The following is a 15,773-nucleotide window of genomic DNA, read 5'->3' on the forward strand; positions in this document are numbered from 1 at the left end:
ACGTGGTGACCTTAGCTACAGACAGGTTAACAAACTGTTGGTAAAATGACGTTAATTGCACCAACGATAGCAGTTACTTCAAAATATGAAATCCAGCTTTAATACTGCACAATTCATTCATCTTATTTCATATTAACTCAATCTACACTGCTTGTTTGTATCTTGTTTCACTATTTTCGCCTTATTATCTGGGATGACAGTTATGTTAGCAGGCGGGCTAACCGCCTCAGAACAATGCGTAGACACTCCGGAATAACGTTGATTTTTCTACACATTCTACCAACATTACCTGAATGCAGCATGACCCGGAAACTGGAAATGTTTACGTTATCGCTTAAAGAAACACAACCCTAATTTCCAAAGTTGAGAATCTGAAGCTTGTTCAGTTAGTTTTTTTATTTTCAGGAAAACGTCTTTGCTATAATGCAATGTTGCAAAATTGTCACGCTCACACTATCCCCCTAGATGGCAGCACAGAGATTACTCTGTGGCCAATTTCTTGACATATTTAACATTTTATGTACCACCCAAACTGTAATATTCTTTACAGTTTGACATTGATTGATTTGTTTACAAGGAAACAAATGTAATGAGTAACATTCAGTTTCCTTGGTAGTGTTTATTGCACAGCTGTTATGTTAAATTGGCACTAAATTTCAAGTTAATTTTTCATTGAATCTGTCAAAACATAGAAACATTAAGAGGCTTCAGCAGAATTGTGTGCAATTTAGCAGTTTATTAGGCAGTTGTGTATACAAATGATTTCAATACTGTCCATTCAGATTTACACTGGTCAATCTGGTAGGGTCCCTTTACACAGCAAACAAAAATAGAACAATATTTCTTTGAAGCTGTTCAAACATATAGACTGACAGAAATTACCTGCCAAAAGTCCACTGAGAGACTTCTCCATACGCTGTCAAAAAGGTCACCGTTTCACACATTCATCTTTCCCACAAAACTCGTCATTTAAGCCATGACAAGTTTTGTAATCAGAACTTGCAACTTCCCTTTAAAACTAAAATGTTTAGTTTTACAATATGTTTCCAAGACCATAGTGTGCGTTTCTTTAACATGATCACTATATGTCATAAACTCTAGTTTAAAAATGAGACATAAAGGTCAAACATCAACTAAATTTTTCAGTCCAAGCCTACCCTGCAGGACAGCAAGGAGACAAGATGATCACAATTATTGTCACTCTTAGCAATTTTTGTTCTATTATATCTCTGAAATGTAAAATTGTTTATACAAATGAGATATTTAGATTTTTAAAGCTGTGGAGAGCTAAACACTGGAAACCCAGACTTCAGCAAATGTTGACACCTCTTCATAAAAAGAAAATAAAACTTGTCTGATATCATAATGAGATCATGCAAAGTTCTTTAACACCTGGTTTAATTTACAAAAGACAAAAATGATGATGAAATGAGAAATCAATTTACTATTTAAGTTTGGTTTGTTTTTCCTATTACCATTATTAAAAAGTTGGTAGCAGTCACTGAGGTCTAAACTAGTTTGGCAAGAACATCAGATGTTTATTTTAAGTTTGCAGTTAAGAATTCTACTTTTTTTCTGTAATGTCAACACTTAGTAATCATCTGTGAATTCTTAACTAATAGAAATTGTGAATGAACAACACTGACAACACCATTTGTGGACCCTTGCCCTTAAAATTGCAAAAAAAAAAGGTGTCAATAATTCTGATCAGCACTGAATTCCAACATTTACAGACATAAAAACAGATTAACAGTACTGATAATGATAAGGCAGCCAAACAACAGACACCACTTAAAACTTTAAGACTGGACAGGAAATGGAGGGAGACGCATCATACTTATGATTAAAGACATATCAAAAGACATTGTGAGATTGCAAGCATAAGGTTCCTGTCTGACATTTTTATCAAGTATAAATCAGCCACACATGTTATGGTCTCAATGCTTGTGATGTTTTTTTTAATTTCTCAAAATTGCGACCTACCCAGCAGGACTTAATAATTACAAGCTCACAAGTCTGTTTCAGGTTCAAACATGAACCTTTTTTCTCAAGGTCCATTCTTCAAGGGAATGTGTGGGCAATGAAAACAAACATATTTAAAAATGACAATATTTTGGTTGTATTCACCTGCCAATAGACACTGTCCATGCACTGCATGTAACTGCTACTACTCATTTTCAAATTGAGCCCTGAGGCCTATACACTTGTGATGGATTGGCATTTACGAATTGAATGTAGGCAAAAGGCATTTCACTCAGTAATCATTCTCAAATCCTATACATCACTCCGCTAATCATACCACTATAAACAAAAACAAAAAAACGAAAAGAAAATACAACAAAAAAGTCAAAATCAACTTGTCATTTTAATATGTGACACTGAAAATGATATTTCTAGATTTTGACCCTCATGGCAAAATATCTTAAATGGTAAAAGCAGGCTATATTTATCTGGAAAGACAATCAAGTATCAGAATAATTGTGATTGAAGGAAACAAAACTGATATTGATTTAAAAACAAGACAGTAAAAAAGGAAAATATATTCCATCCAGCAATAGATCTTAATGCAAAAAAAAAAAAAAAAAAACAATTCCATTTCCAAAAGAACCAACACTCTGTCCACTTAACGCACTGATAAATATATTCACGTCTTTATATATAAAAAGGTCGGGGACAGACAAATTCAAACAAATTTTTACAACAAGGACAAAACCATGAAAATTTAGTCTCTGACAACTCAGATTCACAAAAAAGAAAACCAAACATAAATCTGATGAAGCATTCTTTTATCCCTGACGCAAGACAGAAATACAGGGGTCATTGCACTTCTTGTAGTCCAATGAATGTGATGGGCATGACAACCCTAGTTATAGCCAGTGCAGCACCCCGATACATCTGCACTACTTCTCTGATCCCCACTAAGAGAAAAACAAGAGCAGCAGGAAATAAAAGAAACTTGTGCAAAAGTGCTTCCTGCATCCTATACCTCTGCCACCCAACTACCCAACCCTTAACGTGTGGCTTCCTTCTGTGCAGGCAAAAACTTGGTCTTTATCTCTGTACTGGAAAGCAGTGCTCACTGGCTACAGTACAGAAAATTCAGTGTAATCACTTGCGCATATATGTATAGGTGGGATGTGGACATTTGCTATTAAATTGATCAGGATATTGTAACCCCCCCCCCCTTCCTAATTGTTGTTCTGTCCTAGCTATTAAGTAGCTTGTCATTCATCTTTTCCAATAACCCCGTACATCCCCTGTCAGCTCGGTATACATCCCTTAAGCTAAGGGAACATCAACCTGCATCAGTGCCATGGGACAATCACTTCATCCTCAGCTGGGATGAATTGAGCCATGAATCGGTTGCATGCTTATTGCTATAAAGACACTCGGAGAGGAAAAAAGGCTAGCGATTGTTTTGCAAGTTATCGTGCAAGTAGTTTAATAAGATTTGCGCACATCTCAAAGAACTCGATGGTGTGGCTTCCTGGTCGAGGGACAGACGCGTTGTCCCCCCCTCCCGTTGAGTCGATGGATGAGGTCAACGATGAAGCTAAGGAGCCTTCTGCTGCCTTGGTGGGGTGCACAACGCTAGATGTAGGTGGAGCGTCAGCCCCATCTACATCGTTCTTAATAGTGGTGCGGTAGTTGCCCACAGACCCAGAGCGGAGAGGGGTAGCAGTTCCAGATTTTGTCTCCAACATATCATCTAAGTAATACAAGACACAACATGTTTTCTACACTATTCACATACAAAATAAATTGTCAAATGTCAGTCCAGATCAATTCCTGTAGAGTATCTACAGGTTTGGTAACAATGTTTGGCATAAATTCATGTATGAAATAAATATTGTAGGCCTTATTGCCACTACTGCTTTTCTGTCATTCTTTGAGGTACAGTATGGCTATGAAAAAGGTATTAGATCTCATTCTATGTTGTATTAAAAAAAGTTATATTTTCTGCCTTTCTACACAATCAGCGTTTGATTTTATTTTCAAATTCCTCAGCTAAACGTGGCTGACTTTGCAATAGCCTGAAGTCAAAATTTAGTCTCATACCCTGTACACAGCATTCCTGTGCTACATGAATGGTGCGTAACAACACTGTTATCTCGTATTTTCCTTTGAGGTACCGCTGGGCACCTACACAGTCTGCAAAAGCTCTAGCCTCAACCCCGAGTCAATCATTTATGAAGTCTGCACTGGTGCAGTGTACCACAGGACAGAATCCAGGTAAACACTACCTACATACAAGGAGCTGCATTCAGGGCTTACCAGAATGTCATGTCGGTATTCACAGCTTATAACTGCTGACTGTTTCAGTGGTATGAGTCCAGTTTGACTAATACACCTATTTCAGGTTTATTGAAAAAGCTAAATCATCCATCTTTCTGTGTTTTTCACACATATTTTAGTAAATTAAATTGATACAGAACTGTGGAATTAAACTTACCGTCTATGCTACGGAAGTCAAGGAGGTAGGTTCTACTGTCCACCTGGTAGAGTTGAAGGCTCATCTTGGTTTGCATCCCAGTAATAGGATTCTTCCTTCTCACACGTAAATAATATGGATTCACAACCTGAGACAGTTATGAAGAGTGAAGAAAAAAAATCACTGTATAAAGCTACTTATTTTAAGTACTCTGATATCACAAATTAGCATGATCTCAACTTAATTACTGATAATATGAGACCCCATTTCATCAACAAAAGAAGCACTATCTTATGCCTATTTTCTCCTTCATGCTGCCCTCATGGAGTTTCTTCCTTACCTTCCACTCATAATCCAGCTGTTTCATGGCACGGCACACTTCCGACATGATATCATTGGGTCTACTCTGACTGCGGATACCCAGGTGCCACTTGGCCCTTCTTACACCCTGGTGCTTGGACTTCTGGGGGTTCAATTCGTCCAGTGTGTGCCGAGGCCTGGGAGGAGTCTCCGCCAAGAGGAAGGGTACACGCTCAGGGTGGGGCTTGATGATGCCAGCCACTGCTGCACCAGATGAGGTCAGGTGCTGGTCGTCTAGAAAAGAGTCGGGAGGGCTCGATGCCAGGTAGAAATCCTTGGCTTCACTCATGATGCGACGATTGTCAATGATGAGGTGGTAGGCGACGGCCAATGGGTCCTGATGGTTGCGACTGTATATGCAGGCCAGGACCTCCTCCTCAGTACACTCAAACTTCTCACATACTTCCTTCAGGGCCTCATCGTCAATCATGTTGTTGCTGTAGGAGGGGTCCTCTGGGAACAAGTATTTAGGCAGGTCCTGTTTGAACCAGTCATCCTCTCTGTGGGAGGGAGACATAATTTTGCTTTTAACATCCTAAACACCATGAATGCAACAGAGTCAATTATATGAGTTTAACACATTCACTTCACAAAGACAACCTACTCTATAATGTAGACAAAAAAGACAAGATGTTCATAGCAGCAGTTTGACTTTGTAATTAATCTCAGCCAGCTCACCGGATCTCTTTGATAGTGGCTCTTTTCATGGGGTCCACCTGCAGCATGTGTTTAAGGAGGCTTATTACTGAAGGGTTCAGATACTGCGGCGTGAAAAAGATCCCATCACAGATCTTCTTAAAGAGTGTTGGCACATGGTCGTCATCGAAGGGAAGTGTCCCACACAACAAGGCATAGAGAATGACCCCACTGCTCCAGATATCCACCTCTGGACCAGCATATAACCTGAGGACCAATAAAAAGAAACAATCCTATAAGCATGAAAACAAAGTTTTACTAGGTTTTGTTAATTCAGCAATGTGTCCTATAGCATAAGAGGATACCTATATCTATATCTATGAAAAGAGTGACATTACCTTCCTGAGATGACCTCAGGAGCAGCATAGTTTGGAGAACCACAGCTTGTTCGCAGGAACTCTCCATCTGACATCATGTTTGACAAACCTGTTAGAGAACAAACGTGTATTTATGTATATTTATAGCTGTTCCCTTACTTGAACATTTATCTGTCATTTCAAAGTAAAAATTTGAGGTATTCTGACATCATGAGGACAAGTGCTCCACCTAATCCTGCTGCTGACAGTACAACTAATCTTTGAGTCACTGTAACGTGAAGCTACACAGATAAAGAATTTATTTAGTCCTATTTGCTAAATGATTAAGTAGAATTAATGCTATTCCCACTATGTTCTCTATGTTCCCACAACTTCTGTGGTCCGGTCACTGCAGTTCAAGCTCAGCCTCCCAGCAAGGAGGTTCTGCCTTTTTCTCTCACATCAAAAACAAAAATGAGTCACGGAGAAATAACAGAGAGCAGTGATAAAACATAGTACCATAAATGGATCCAATAGATAAGAAGATACATACGATTCACTAAACATTCAAAAGAATTAGGAAAAGGTATGCTAAAGTGGATTAGCTTAAGGTAAGACGCAACAACATGCAGCACTTTAGTAACCTACATAACCTAACTTAAGTAACCTAAGGTGAAATACTGAGTTTGAAAACTAGTTCTGCGTATGTGCTTAGCAAGATTTAGGCCTAAGGCTAACCTGAGCTTTCTTGTAAAGAAACACAGTTAGGTTTACATTCACTATGTGTATTCCTTAAGGTGTAACAAATACGTCTAATGTACTTCCCTCCTCAAACAATGTTTGAAAATCAGATTTTTGAAACATAGATTGTTTAAATCCATGATTATTATCCGTCAGTAAGTCAGACCCATACATAAAAAAACACTGCTCCACAGCCCCATTAGACGTCACAAACGCCACCTGGTACATTTAATTTAGAGCTCCTGAGCAAAGCCCTGTACTACTGTGTCCCTATGTTTCGTATTATAATAATGTCACCTGCTAAGACTCCTCGGCTTAGGACTGAGACACACTTACCAAAGTCAGCAATCTTGGCATTCATATGGGCATCAAGCAGCACATTTTCAGGCTTGAGGTCTCGGTGAACCACCATGTGTCTGTGGCAATAGTCTACTGCTGAAATAATCTGCTGGAACAGCCGGCGACTCTCCTTTTCATCCAACTGCCAAAGCAGAAATTATCTGTTAGGTGTGATCTTCTCTGACACTCAGTTAGCACATCACAGCTGACTAAGCAGCACTTGTTGTGTTTTGATATCTTCTCCTATTGCTGTTGGTTTTTGGTTCACACAGCTCATAAATTACTGCATCTGCACCAAAGGCTGGCAGTAACACCAAGCACATAATGCATTTCTATCCTCTGGTCCCCTCACTGAGTATAAAATATACAACATCTGCTACATATGACAAGACGGAAAGAGTGAAAGAAAATGTGGGACATAATTATACCAGACTATAAGCTATTTTCCAGTATCAGTGTATTACCTTTCCATTTTTGCAGATGTAATCAAAGAGCTCTCCTCCTGAGACATACTCCATCACCATGAAGATATCTGTGGGGGTGCTGATAACCTGATACCTGTAGTAGTGTGCACAAAGATGGAATCATTGGGATCATCAAGTAGTTCATATTAGACAAACATAGATTGTTATAGTTTTATAGTTATTGTTTTATCAAAGAAACACATAGCAAAGAAAACCAAAGAAATAATATGAATGTTTGCTATTCAATTTCCTGGATTTAACTGTGGAATATTGTAATAACATCATAAGTGGACAGAGGACATGTGATTTGTTCCCAATGACTCAATAAAACCAATACAAAACCCACTTCTACCCATAGCAGGAGTGGCTCGATCTCTGGCAAAATGGCAGAGCTTAACAATAGGACAAAAGATAATATATTGGTATTTACTGCCTAGATATTACCGAAATACTCCTGTCATAAAAGCATTGTATAATAAACTTTACAAACTTGTCTTTTATTGCATCATCTCATGCATGCCCTCCCTCTCCGTTGCTCTCAGTTGCTCAATATTACATAAATGTTCATAAAAGATGCTTAAAATGTCATTAACATTTAAATAGAAATCTCATCCCTAAAAGCAATGCGTGATCGCAGAAGCAAGATAGTATCAACTTCTCAACCCAGTCCAGGAGGAGCCTGCACTTTCACTCATTATTATTATTTGGGCAAAAAACTCTGGTTTGTTTGCCCATTTGGTTTGGTAGGTTTGTGAAATCTGTTAATCAAACTATGGTATGCACTAAGCAATCAGAGAAAGACCACAGGACTGTGATATGTGGCATGAACTGAAGCACTAAATTACTATTAAATCCATCTGCTGATTGTGAACTAACCTTCACTTACTTGCTTCGGTCCAAATAAAACAAACTACATTTGTTATTTTACTGTCTATCCTTTCAGTCCAAGGCAAAGTGAGAAATTCTTGCAAGTTAGCATCCACACTGGCACCTATCACACCTACATCTATTTACACTACAATGGCAGTGTGGATACACTTGCACATGAGCCACATTTCTCACCATGATTATCATTTTTAACATTAAGCAGCAGAATAAACTACCAGGACAAATGAAATTCCTGTCAGCCTGACAGAAACCACACTGCAACTCTGAATCCAAAAGTTTTAAAATAATGAAAAACAGTAGCACAGTAACAGCAAAGTGAGAGTTAGGTGTCAAACTTTACTCACAAAGACCTGTCTTCAGTGGTGGAAAACAATGCCAGTTTTAACTTGTTTAGTTAGCATGCAAACCAGCAAGCCCCAGTCCGGCCTGACCATTTCATCCACTCTGCTCTGAAGATGTAATGCTGCCCAGTGGGCATATTATAACCTCTTGTATTAACCTCTTGTATAAACGCAATGGTGGCTGAAGCTCTTGGCAAGCGACCATCACCACCCTTTCCCAGCAAGAAACCATGTTTGGCAGCAGAGAACAGTTAGAAATAGTCCCTTTAATATACTGTAGGAAAACATTCTGACTGTTTTATCTTCACTCCACCAGCATCAGTCCATCAATCACAAAAAAGCCACGTTTGTCTGAAGGTAAAAGCAATAATGGTTCTGATGCAGTATACAGGAACAAATGCATCTCAAAGTTTAAATTCAGCAGATGTGACGGATGGTGACTAACTGCTCACCTCATGTGTCACAGTTGTTAAAACATTCTGTAAACAAGATGAAGCAGTACTGTGTAACATTGCTCCATTTGCCTTAACTAGACATGATTCAGATTAGAAACACTATGCTGATCACTCTGTCTCAATGTTTGTGCACCCTTTTCAAGATGGCATCTCTATCTCTCGCTCTCTCAAACGCACACACACACACACACACACACACACACACACACACACAAAACAGTGTTTACATTCTTGTGCATGCATGACATGCAGCTGGTATTTCAGGAAATTAGCCACACCTGCTGGTCCAGTATAATGACCCTTTAACTGTGGCCTTTCAGCCTGTGGACATTCACATACAGGCAGGACGTACCTCCACAATTTTCAAACTATATTTTTAGATCAATGATCTTCTTCGACAGTATACCATCACAACATTTTTATGTTACCAAATGGAGTGTTTTTTAGGCTAATAGTGGTTACTGTCACTGCTTGATGCACCTGTGCATTAAAGCAACAACAGTGTACTACACTGGCCACTCAGTTTATACATTTAAATTTAAACAATGACTCATTCTAAATTTTGCAGCTACTTATCTAACTGCATCAACACATGCAGATGTCATCAACAATGCTACAAACAATTTGAAAAATGACAGATAATGTGTTTGGATCGAAAGTGACAATTACTTTCTGCTGAAAAACAACTGCACTATACATACCCATGCAAATATATAGTGAACACACATTCAGTGATTACTGAACTCAGACAGCAAGGCATGACAGAAGACAATGACAAAGCACTTTTGTACATTGAAATGAAAGGTCAACAGAGGGGATAAACAAAACAAGTAATAACATAGAATGGGCAGAGGACTGATGGGAGAGGAGACTGGGTCAGACAGATATTGTCCTAGATGGATGTATTCTAAAACACACCATTAAAGCCTGGAAATAGCTCAGTGGGTGGCATTAATGTGGTGGCAGGGGGATTATGGAGCAGCGAGCAGGGTGTAATCTAGGACTTACAGTTTAATTATGTGAGGATGCCTGAAAAGCTTGAGATTCTGGATCTCCCGGCGAATCTTTCCCACCACATCCAAACTGCGGATCTTCTGCCTGTTCAAAATCTTTACTGCCACTTGGTGCTTGGTCAGCTCATGTTGGCCCACTACAGGATAAAAAGAATGAGAGCACATGAGTGATACCAATTACAACCCACGATGTATAAAAGATAACAAATACCACAATTGAAGAAGAGAATAATAGAATAATGCAAAACTATTGTAACTATGAGCAAAAAAAAAAAAAAAAACTTGCATCGTTAAAATATCAACTTTTCAGGAAATAAAAAAAAACATTCATTAACTGATTTGTTTGGACACTTAGGGGCAGCATAAACAGGCTGTACACAAAACATTTGACATATCATCACCTTATAGAGTTGATATTGTGAACTTGTTAGCAAACAGTTGCTTTACACGGAGCAACATTAGCATTCATTCAGAGTCCTGTTTCTGTTCTGATGAATGTAAGTCTAATATTTGCCCTTTATTTGGCTCAAGTCTGGTCTCCCCAAAATGAATCTAAAAGGTACACACTATTTCACTATGTTCACTAGCTAGTTGCTAACTTTGTCAGTTTGCTATTTAGAGCTTGATAGAAAGCATACAATGCTTTTATCAAAGTTTTTGTCTGGAAAAAGCTGCCAGTTGTGCTAGGTGATGCTAGGATAACCAATCAGTGAACCTAAACGGTAAAATGTGCTAAAAGACACTAAAACACTCTGTAGAGATGAGAAGAACTATACAAGTTAAGTCATAATTCTCTGTAGGTTTGTCACTACAAGTGGCCCTTTTCACATACAAGTAGTCATTTGATCTGCTGTTGATATAAAATATGATTATAGCAGCGTTAAGTGTAAGAAGATACTGCTTCTGCATCTGCTAAACACTGATATATCTATGCAGCTGTAACCTCACACACAAGACCCCGAAATGTTAAGTTCAGGACCACTTGTTTTTATCTTTTAGACATTGTTTAGCCTGTGGCTTCTGAAGGGGTTTCTATAACAAAAGATATAATCCTTCAGTCGAAGTGTAAATAAGTGTAGCTGATGTTACCCAGCACAGCAACAGTGGCAGCCAGGGCAAAAGTATGCAAACATAACCAAAACATATCAGTACAAACCTACCCTACAGAGAAACAAACGATAACATCTGAATGCATGGTGGGAAGACAGCACACTTGCACATGGAAGTTGCTAAACAGCTGCTATTGATTTGCCAGTTGTGCTGGTAGTAAACTATTAACCAAGTCTCAAGAAATCAAGACCGATAATCACAGAGCAAAAACTCCAGTGCTCTGTGGTTCTCTTCCTTTCAACAACAAAAAACTGAGAGCAGAGATGACTCACTGGGAATTAACTGACTGTAAACAAAGCTACGAGGTTTTTTTGTTTATTTTGGAGGGGGTACTGCTAGTCTGTTGTTTCACTTGGGCATATTAGGACTAATTTATATGTTCCTTGGAGACAAAGGGCACTATGATGGAACAGAAAGCTGCCTAGGGAGAGGAGGTTATAGTCTTTTAACGATCCTAATAATCGTTAATAATGAAACGCAATAAAAAGGAAAGACAATGTGATAAAAAATTATAGACGTTTTCTGAACCCCAACAGGTATTTTAGTCCAATACGTGTACAAGCAAAGCTGTATATTGACAGACTAACTGTACCGCCCTCTGGACTCAAAACACTGGGCGTAGATTCGGCTGGGTTTGCCCAACTCCCTCCCAACACACCTAAAAGCAATACTGTCGCCTCTATATGATGGGAAATGCAACTTAAATGGAGGAAGAGTTGAGGCCAGATGTAATGCCGAGCTGCAGAACTTTCACATACTATATTAAAAAAAAAAAAAAGAAAAAGAAAAAAAAAAAAGAGAAAAGACCCAGCTAGCGCGAACACCAGTCAAGAGGGTTTACTTCCCGGTGTCTGTCTTGACAGGCGACTTGTGGCTCTCTGGCTAGCTCACAACGCAACCGACGCTAACTGTAATATCTGTGACTAAACAGCAGCCCGTGTCATAAAACCTGCATTATAAAGCCGTCGCTAGCAATTGCAGCTCCATCCCAAAAACGTCATGTTAGCCAAAACAAGTTGGGACTAACTAAGGGGACAACAAGTGTGCTACCTTCCTGGCGTTGCGACAACTTAGCCTCGATAGCAGGCTAAATTAGCAGCTAGGCTAACAGCTCCCATTGCCACCATTTTTTCACTTGGCAGGATGCACAAACGTCAAGACAGTCAGACATACCTTTAACCTTTCCAAACGTCCCAACTCCGAGCGTGTCTCCGAGAATGTAATGTCCAATTTTAACTCTTCCTTCATGTTTCGGTTTTTCCGTCGCCATCTTCCCGCAGTGGCCTTGCAGCGAGGTTAGCAAGCTGCGGGCAGAGATGGACCGAACTCCGCTGTGTACGTCTCTACTCCAGCGGCTCAGCTCCGTTCAGAGGGTGGGAGGCGCCCCGGCTCCCGTGCGATTCGTCAAAAGCGTAGGCGACGTAGTATGTTGCCTTCAAGTGCTCTCAGTAAACTCCCAAATCAGGCTGTGATATCCTATCTTATCCAGCAGTTATGCATTTCCAACTAAGAATGAGTTTCATGAGAACCTGGGTCTATGCTCACACATTGTGGCTCAGTTGAAAATATATGCCACGCCCAAACACACAATCTTGTTTGCAAAGCTTCCTGCAATAAATTCATCCTAGGTTGTTCTCAGAATGGTCTCAAACACTGTACAGGATATCTGTAGTCCCCTGATGATCCCAGAATAATTCTCATAAGAAAATAAAATATATTGTTGAACCCAGTATGACATTTATATGCCACTGAGATTACATGAATCGGACACAACACTTATGAGGGTAAACCATTTTCTAAAAAAAATTTCAGTAACAGTATACAGCATTCAAATTGTTAATTATTATCCTGTATATGCATCTGCTTTATTTCAAATAAATATGACGTCTATTTTTTAATCATGTTGAACTTAACGGTAACTTTACTAAAGCATCACTGAAAAAAGTTCCCAGATCACTGTAAAAACCGTAAAATCACCACTTGCCCAAACCTGATCTTACATGTACTGTGAATGTGCATTTGTTCTCAAAATGAGCTTGCATGTGTTTTCCACAACTAAAAAGCAGAGCAAACCAGACCAAACCAGACAGAGAAGACCTTGTTGGGGTAAATCAGATTGATAGTGAAAGTGCTGTCAATATGTGTCTGAATGAGGCCCAAAGGAGAAGCACATTGTTTATTTGCATAGCTGAATACACAGTTATCGGATACACAGCCAGCCAAATGATGACACTTCAGTAGGCGACCTTTATCCTAGACACATTACTCATTTCCTAGATTTTGTGTAATGCATTACATTATACGCTCAATTAGCTGTGTAACATTAGTGTCAGATATCCAGCCAAAGCAAGAGACATTGTTCTGTCTCCTGTCTCGCTAATCTAATTTCTTGCTTTTAACGTCATCAATCCTGAGATTTGCTTTGACGTTAGCTCACAAAACTAAATGAATGAGTTAGATGAGTTTCAGTAACTTACTAATCATTCAAAATCACAAAGAATAAATCTTTACATAGATAGGTAATGTCAACAGAGTCAAACATAGTATGCAGGTGGATTGAGAGCAGAATTGTAGCTCTGTATCAAGAATGAAGCTGATGAACTCTGTTGAAACATGACTGCTGAACCATAAAATATCAAACGCAGGTTTAGGCTCTTATATATCAGTTGTTGGGAAACCATTCACGGGAAGGGAAAGCAAAGGAGAGAGAACATTTGTTAGGAATGTAGAGCTGTAAGGACACTCATCTACCTCCAGAGACAGATTTTGTACCACTTTAGTTTTCATGGGAACAGGATTTTAAGAAAATTCTGGTTGTTAAAGTTACAACATGGAAAGAAAGACTGAATGCTATAAACTATTTATGATAGAACATGTAGCTGATTGTATACAGTAGATTACTATGGTGGCATTTAATTTGTAATCTGCAGGAAATTTTTATAAATGCAGCTATTTGTCAGTCTTCCATCTAATTTCTCAAATGAATATCTCGCCTCTGACATGTAAGATGGATGTGAACAGCCCACAGTCCTGCTCCTTGTGTTAGTTTGCAGATGTTGCTCTACATGTGAGCTGTGAACCTCGCTGTACCTTCCTCTGTAGTCTAAGTGATCATTCTTGACTCTGAACAGAGCCACTCTTACTGTATCTCATGATGTAAGAGCCTTGGAATCCTCATAGACACTTTGTGAATAACAATGAAGTGGTCAGGACGTGAGGAGCTGCTCCGTGACACTAATGGATGACCAAACCTGTGAATACATTGTGATGAATGGTACTTAGCACCTTCAAACAACCCTAAATCATACCCCAAAGCACAACCTAATGTACCTCAAAGGATATCTTTAACAACTTTTTGCAAATCCAAAGGATAACTCAATGTACAGGCTGAACAAATACACGTCTCACTCAGTCAGTGAGCGATTATTAAAAGAAAGAATGGCCTGGTCAACAGTTACCATGACTCCCTTTAGACGTCCTGCAGGAATTAACAGTTAGCCCCAAAACTCCTTGTCAGTGACACTTGGTGTAAGTTTGTGTGTGTCTGGTTGCTTGTGTGTGTGCTGCTGCTCTCTGCTCCCTGCATGCAGGTTGAGGTTAAAAGGATAGTGATTAAATTAAAAGTTTTATACATAGTCTCCTCATTTCAGAGCACAGTAAATATAAGCAAGTAATGTTTAATTCTGGTTCTATTCTTATTTATCATATGGAAATTTGAGGGGTGATGGCTGTAAATGTCTTTGTCTTCTTGTTAGCTGCACACATTTTAACAGCCCAGCTCTTAGATGTCACCAACCAAAGTCATCTCAGTGGTGACATCTTGTGGTTGCTTGTGCATCTTACAGGTGAAATTCATCTGTCAAGTGTGCTTCTGGTTGGCTGTTCTTGTTAGCTGTTCAGTAACTAACAGAATGAGTTGCTTAGGATGAGAATAACTACTCAGTGACAGTGAGTCCGAGATTACTGGGTACAAAGCAACTGCACAGGCACTACTTCATTTCCTGTTACAGTTTTTTTTACATTGACTATAGAAAGTAGGCCAAAGGTTAAATGGGATGGAATAACTAAATCACCAATGGGTTGAATGCAACTCAATAATGTCTTTTATACTACTATCTTCCCTTCCTTCTAAATGCCTGCTTCTCTCAAAATCTTACTTTCAGTTTTTGATGGAGGCTTTCTGTTAAAATATTTTGGTCTCTGAAGTCCAAGATCAAAATGGCGAGATAACCGACATCATCGAGATGACATGATTCAAGAACTGTCCCACCAGAAAATGTAATATGTTTTCTCAGGCTGAGAAGTAGATGAGTATCCTGAGGTTCAGGTGTAACATTAGTGGAATGCCCCTTTAAAAATAAGGCAGATGGTAAATTTGACTGTGACATGCTTTTATATTTTTATACCACTCTAACAGAATAAATATGTCCTACTTCAAAAGGCATATATTATTATTACATTGCACTCACATTTGTAATTGTATTTAATTGCTGAAGGTGATCTTAAAGAAGCCCCTCAGCCCAAGCTAGATTTTAGCACTTTAGCTTTTATATCATCAGCCTGCAGAAGATGGTGTCATATTTTCCACCAAAAATGTGCTTCCTTATTTTTCATTAATCCATTCAAGGTAGCGCTTCA

The 15,773-nt window shown here is 39.0% G+C and overlaps 1 protein-coding gene across 1 annotated transcript; it reads right to left on the reverse strand.

Annotated features, from left to right (window-relative positions):
- Positions 1–2,769: 2,769 nt before the first annotated feature.
- On the reverse strand, positions 2,770–12,479 carry prkaa1 (protein kinase AMP-activated catalytic subunit alpha 1). The gene is made up of 9 exons (XM_022766445.1): positions 12,309–12,479; positions 10,021–10,162; positions 7,329–7,422; positions 6,862–7,006; positions 5,827–5,914; positions 5,471–5,695; positions 4,773–5,292; positions 4,454–4,580; positions 2,770–3,709 (listed from the first exon to the last, which is right to left on the reverse strand). The coding sequence occupies exons 1-9, from the start codon at positions 12,403–12,405 to the stop codon at positions 3,426–3,428; spliced, it is 1,722 nt and encodes a 573-aa protein (XP_022622166.1). The 5' UTR covers positions 12,406–12,479; the 3' UTR covers positions 2,770–3,425.
- Positions 12,480–15,773: the final 3,294 nt, after the last annotated feature.

This window comes from Seriola dumerili, unplaced genomic scaffold (genome assembly GCF_002260705.1).
Source record: "Seriola dumerili isolate Sdu_G_001 unplaced genomic scaffold, Sdu_1.0 BDQW01000853.1, whole genome shotgun sequence".
Taxonomy (NCBI): domain Eukaryota; kingdom Metazoa; phylum Chordata; class Actinopteri; order Carangiformes; family Carangidae; genus Seriola; species Seriola dumerili.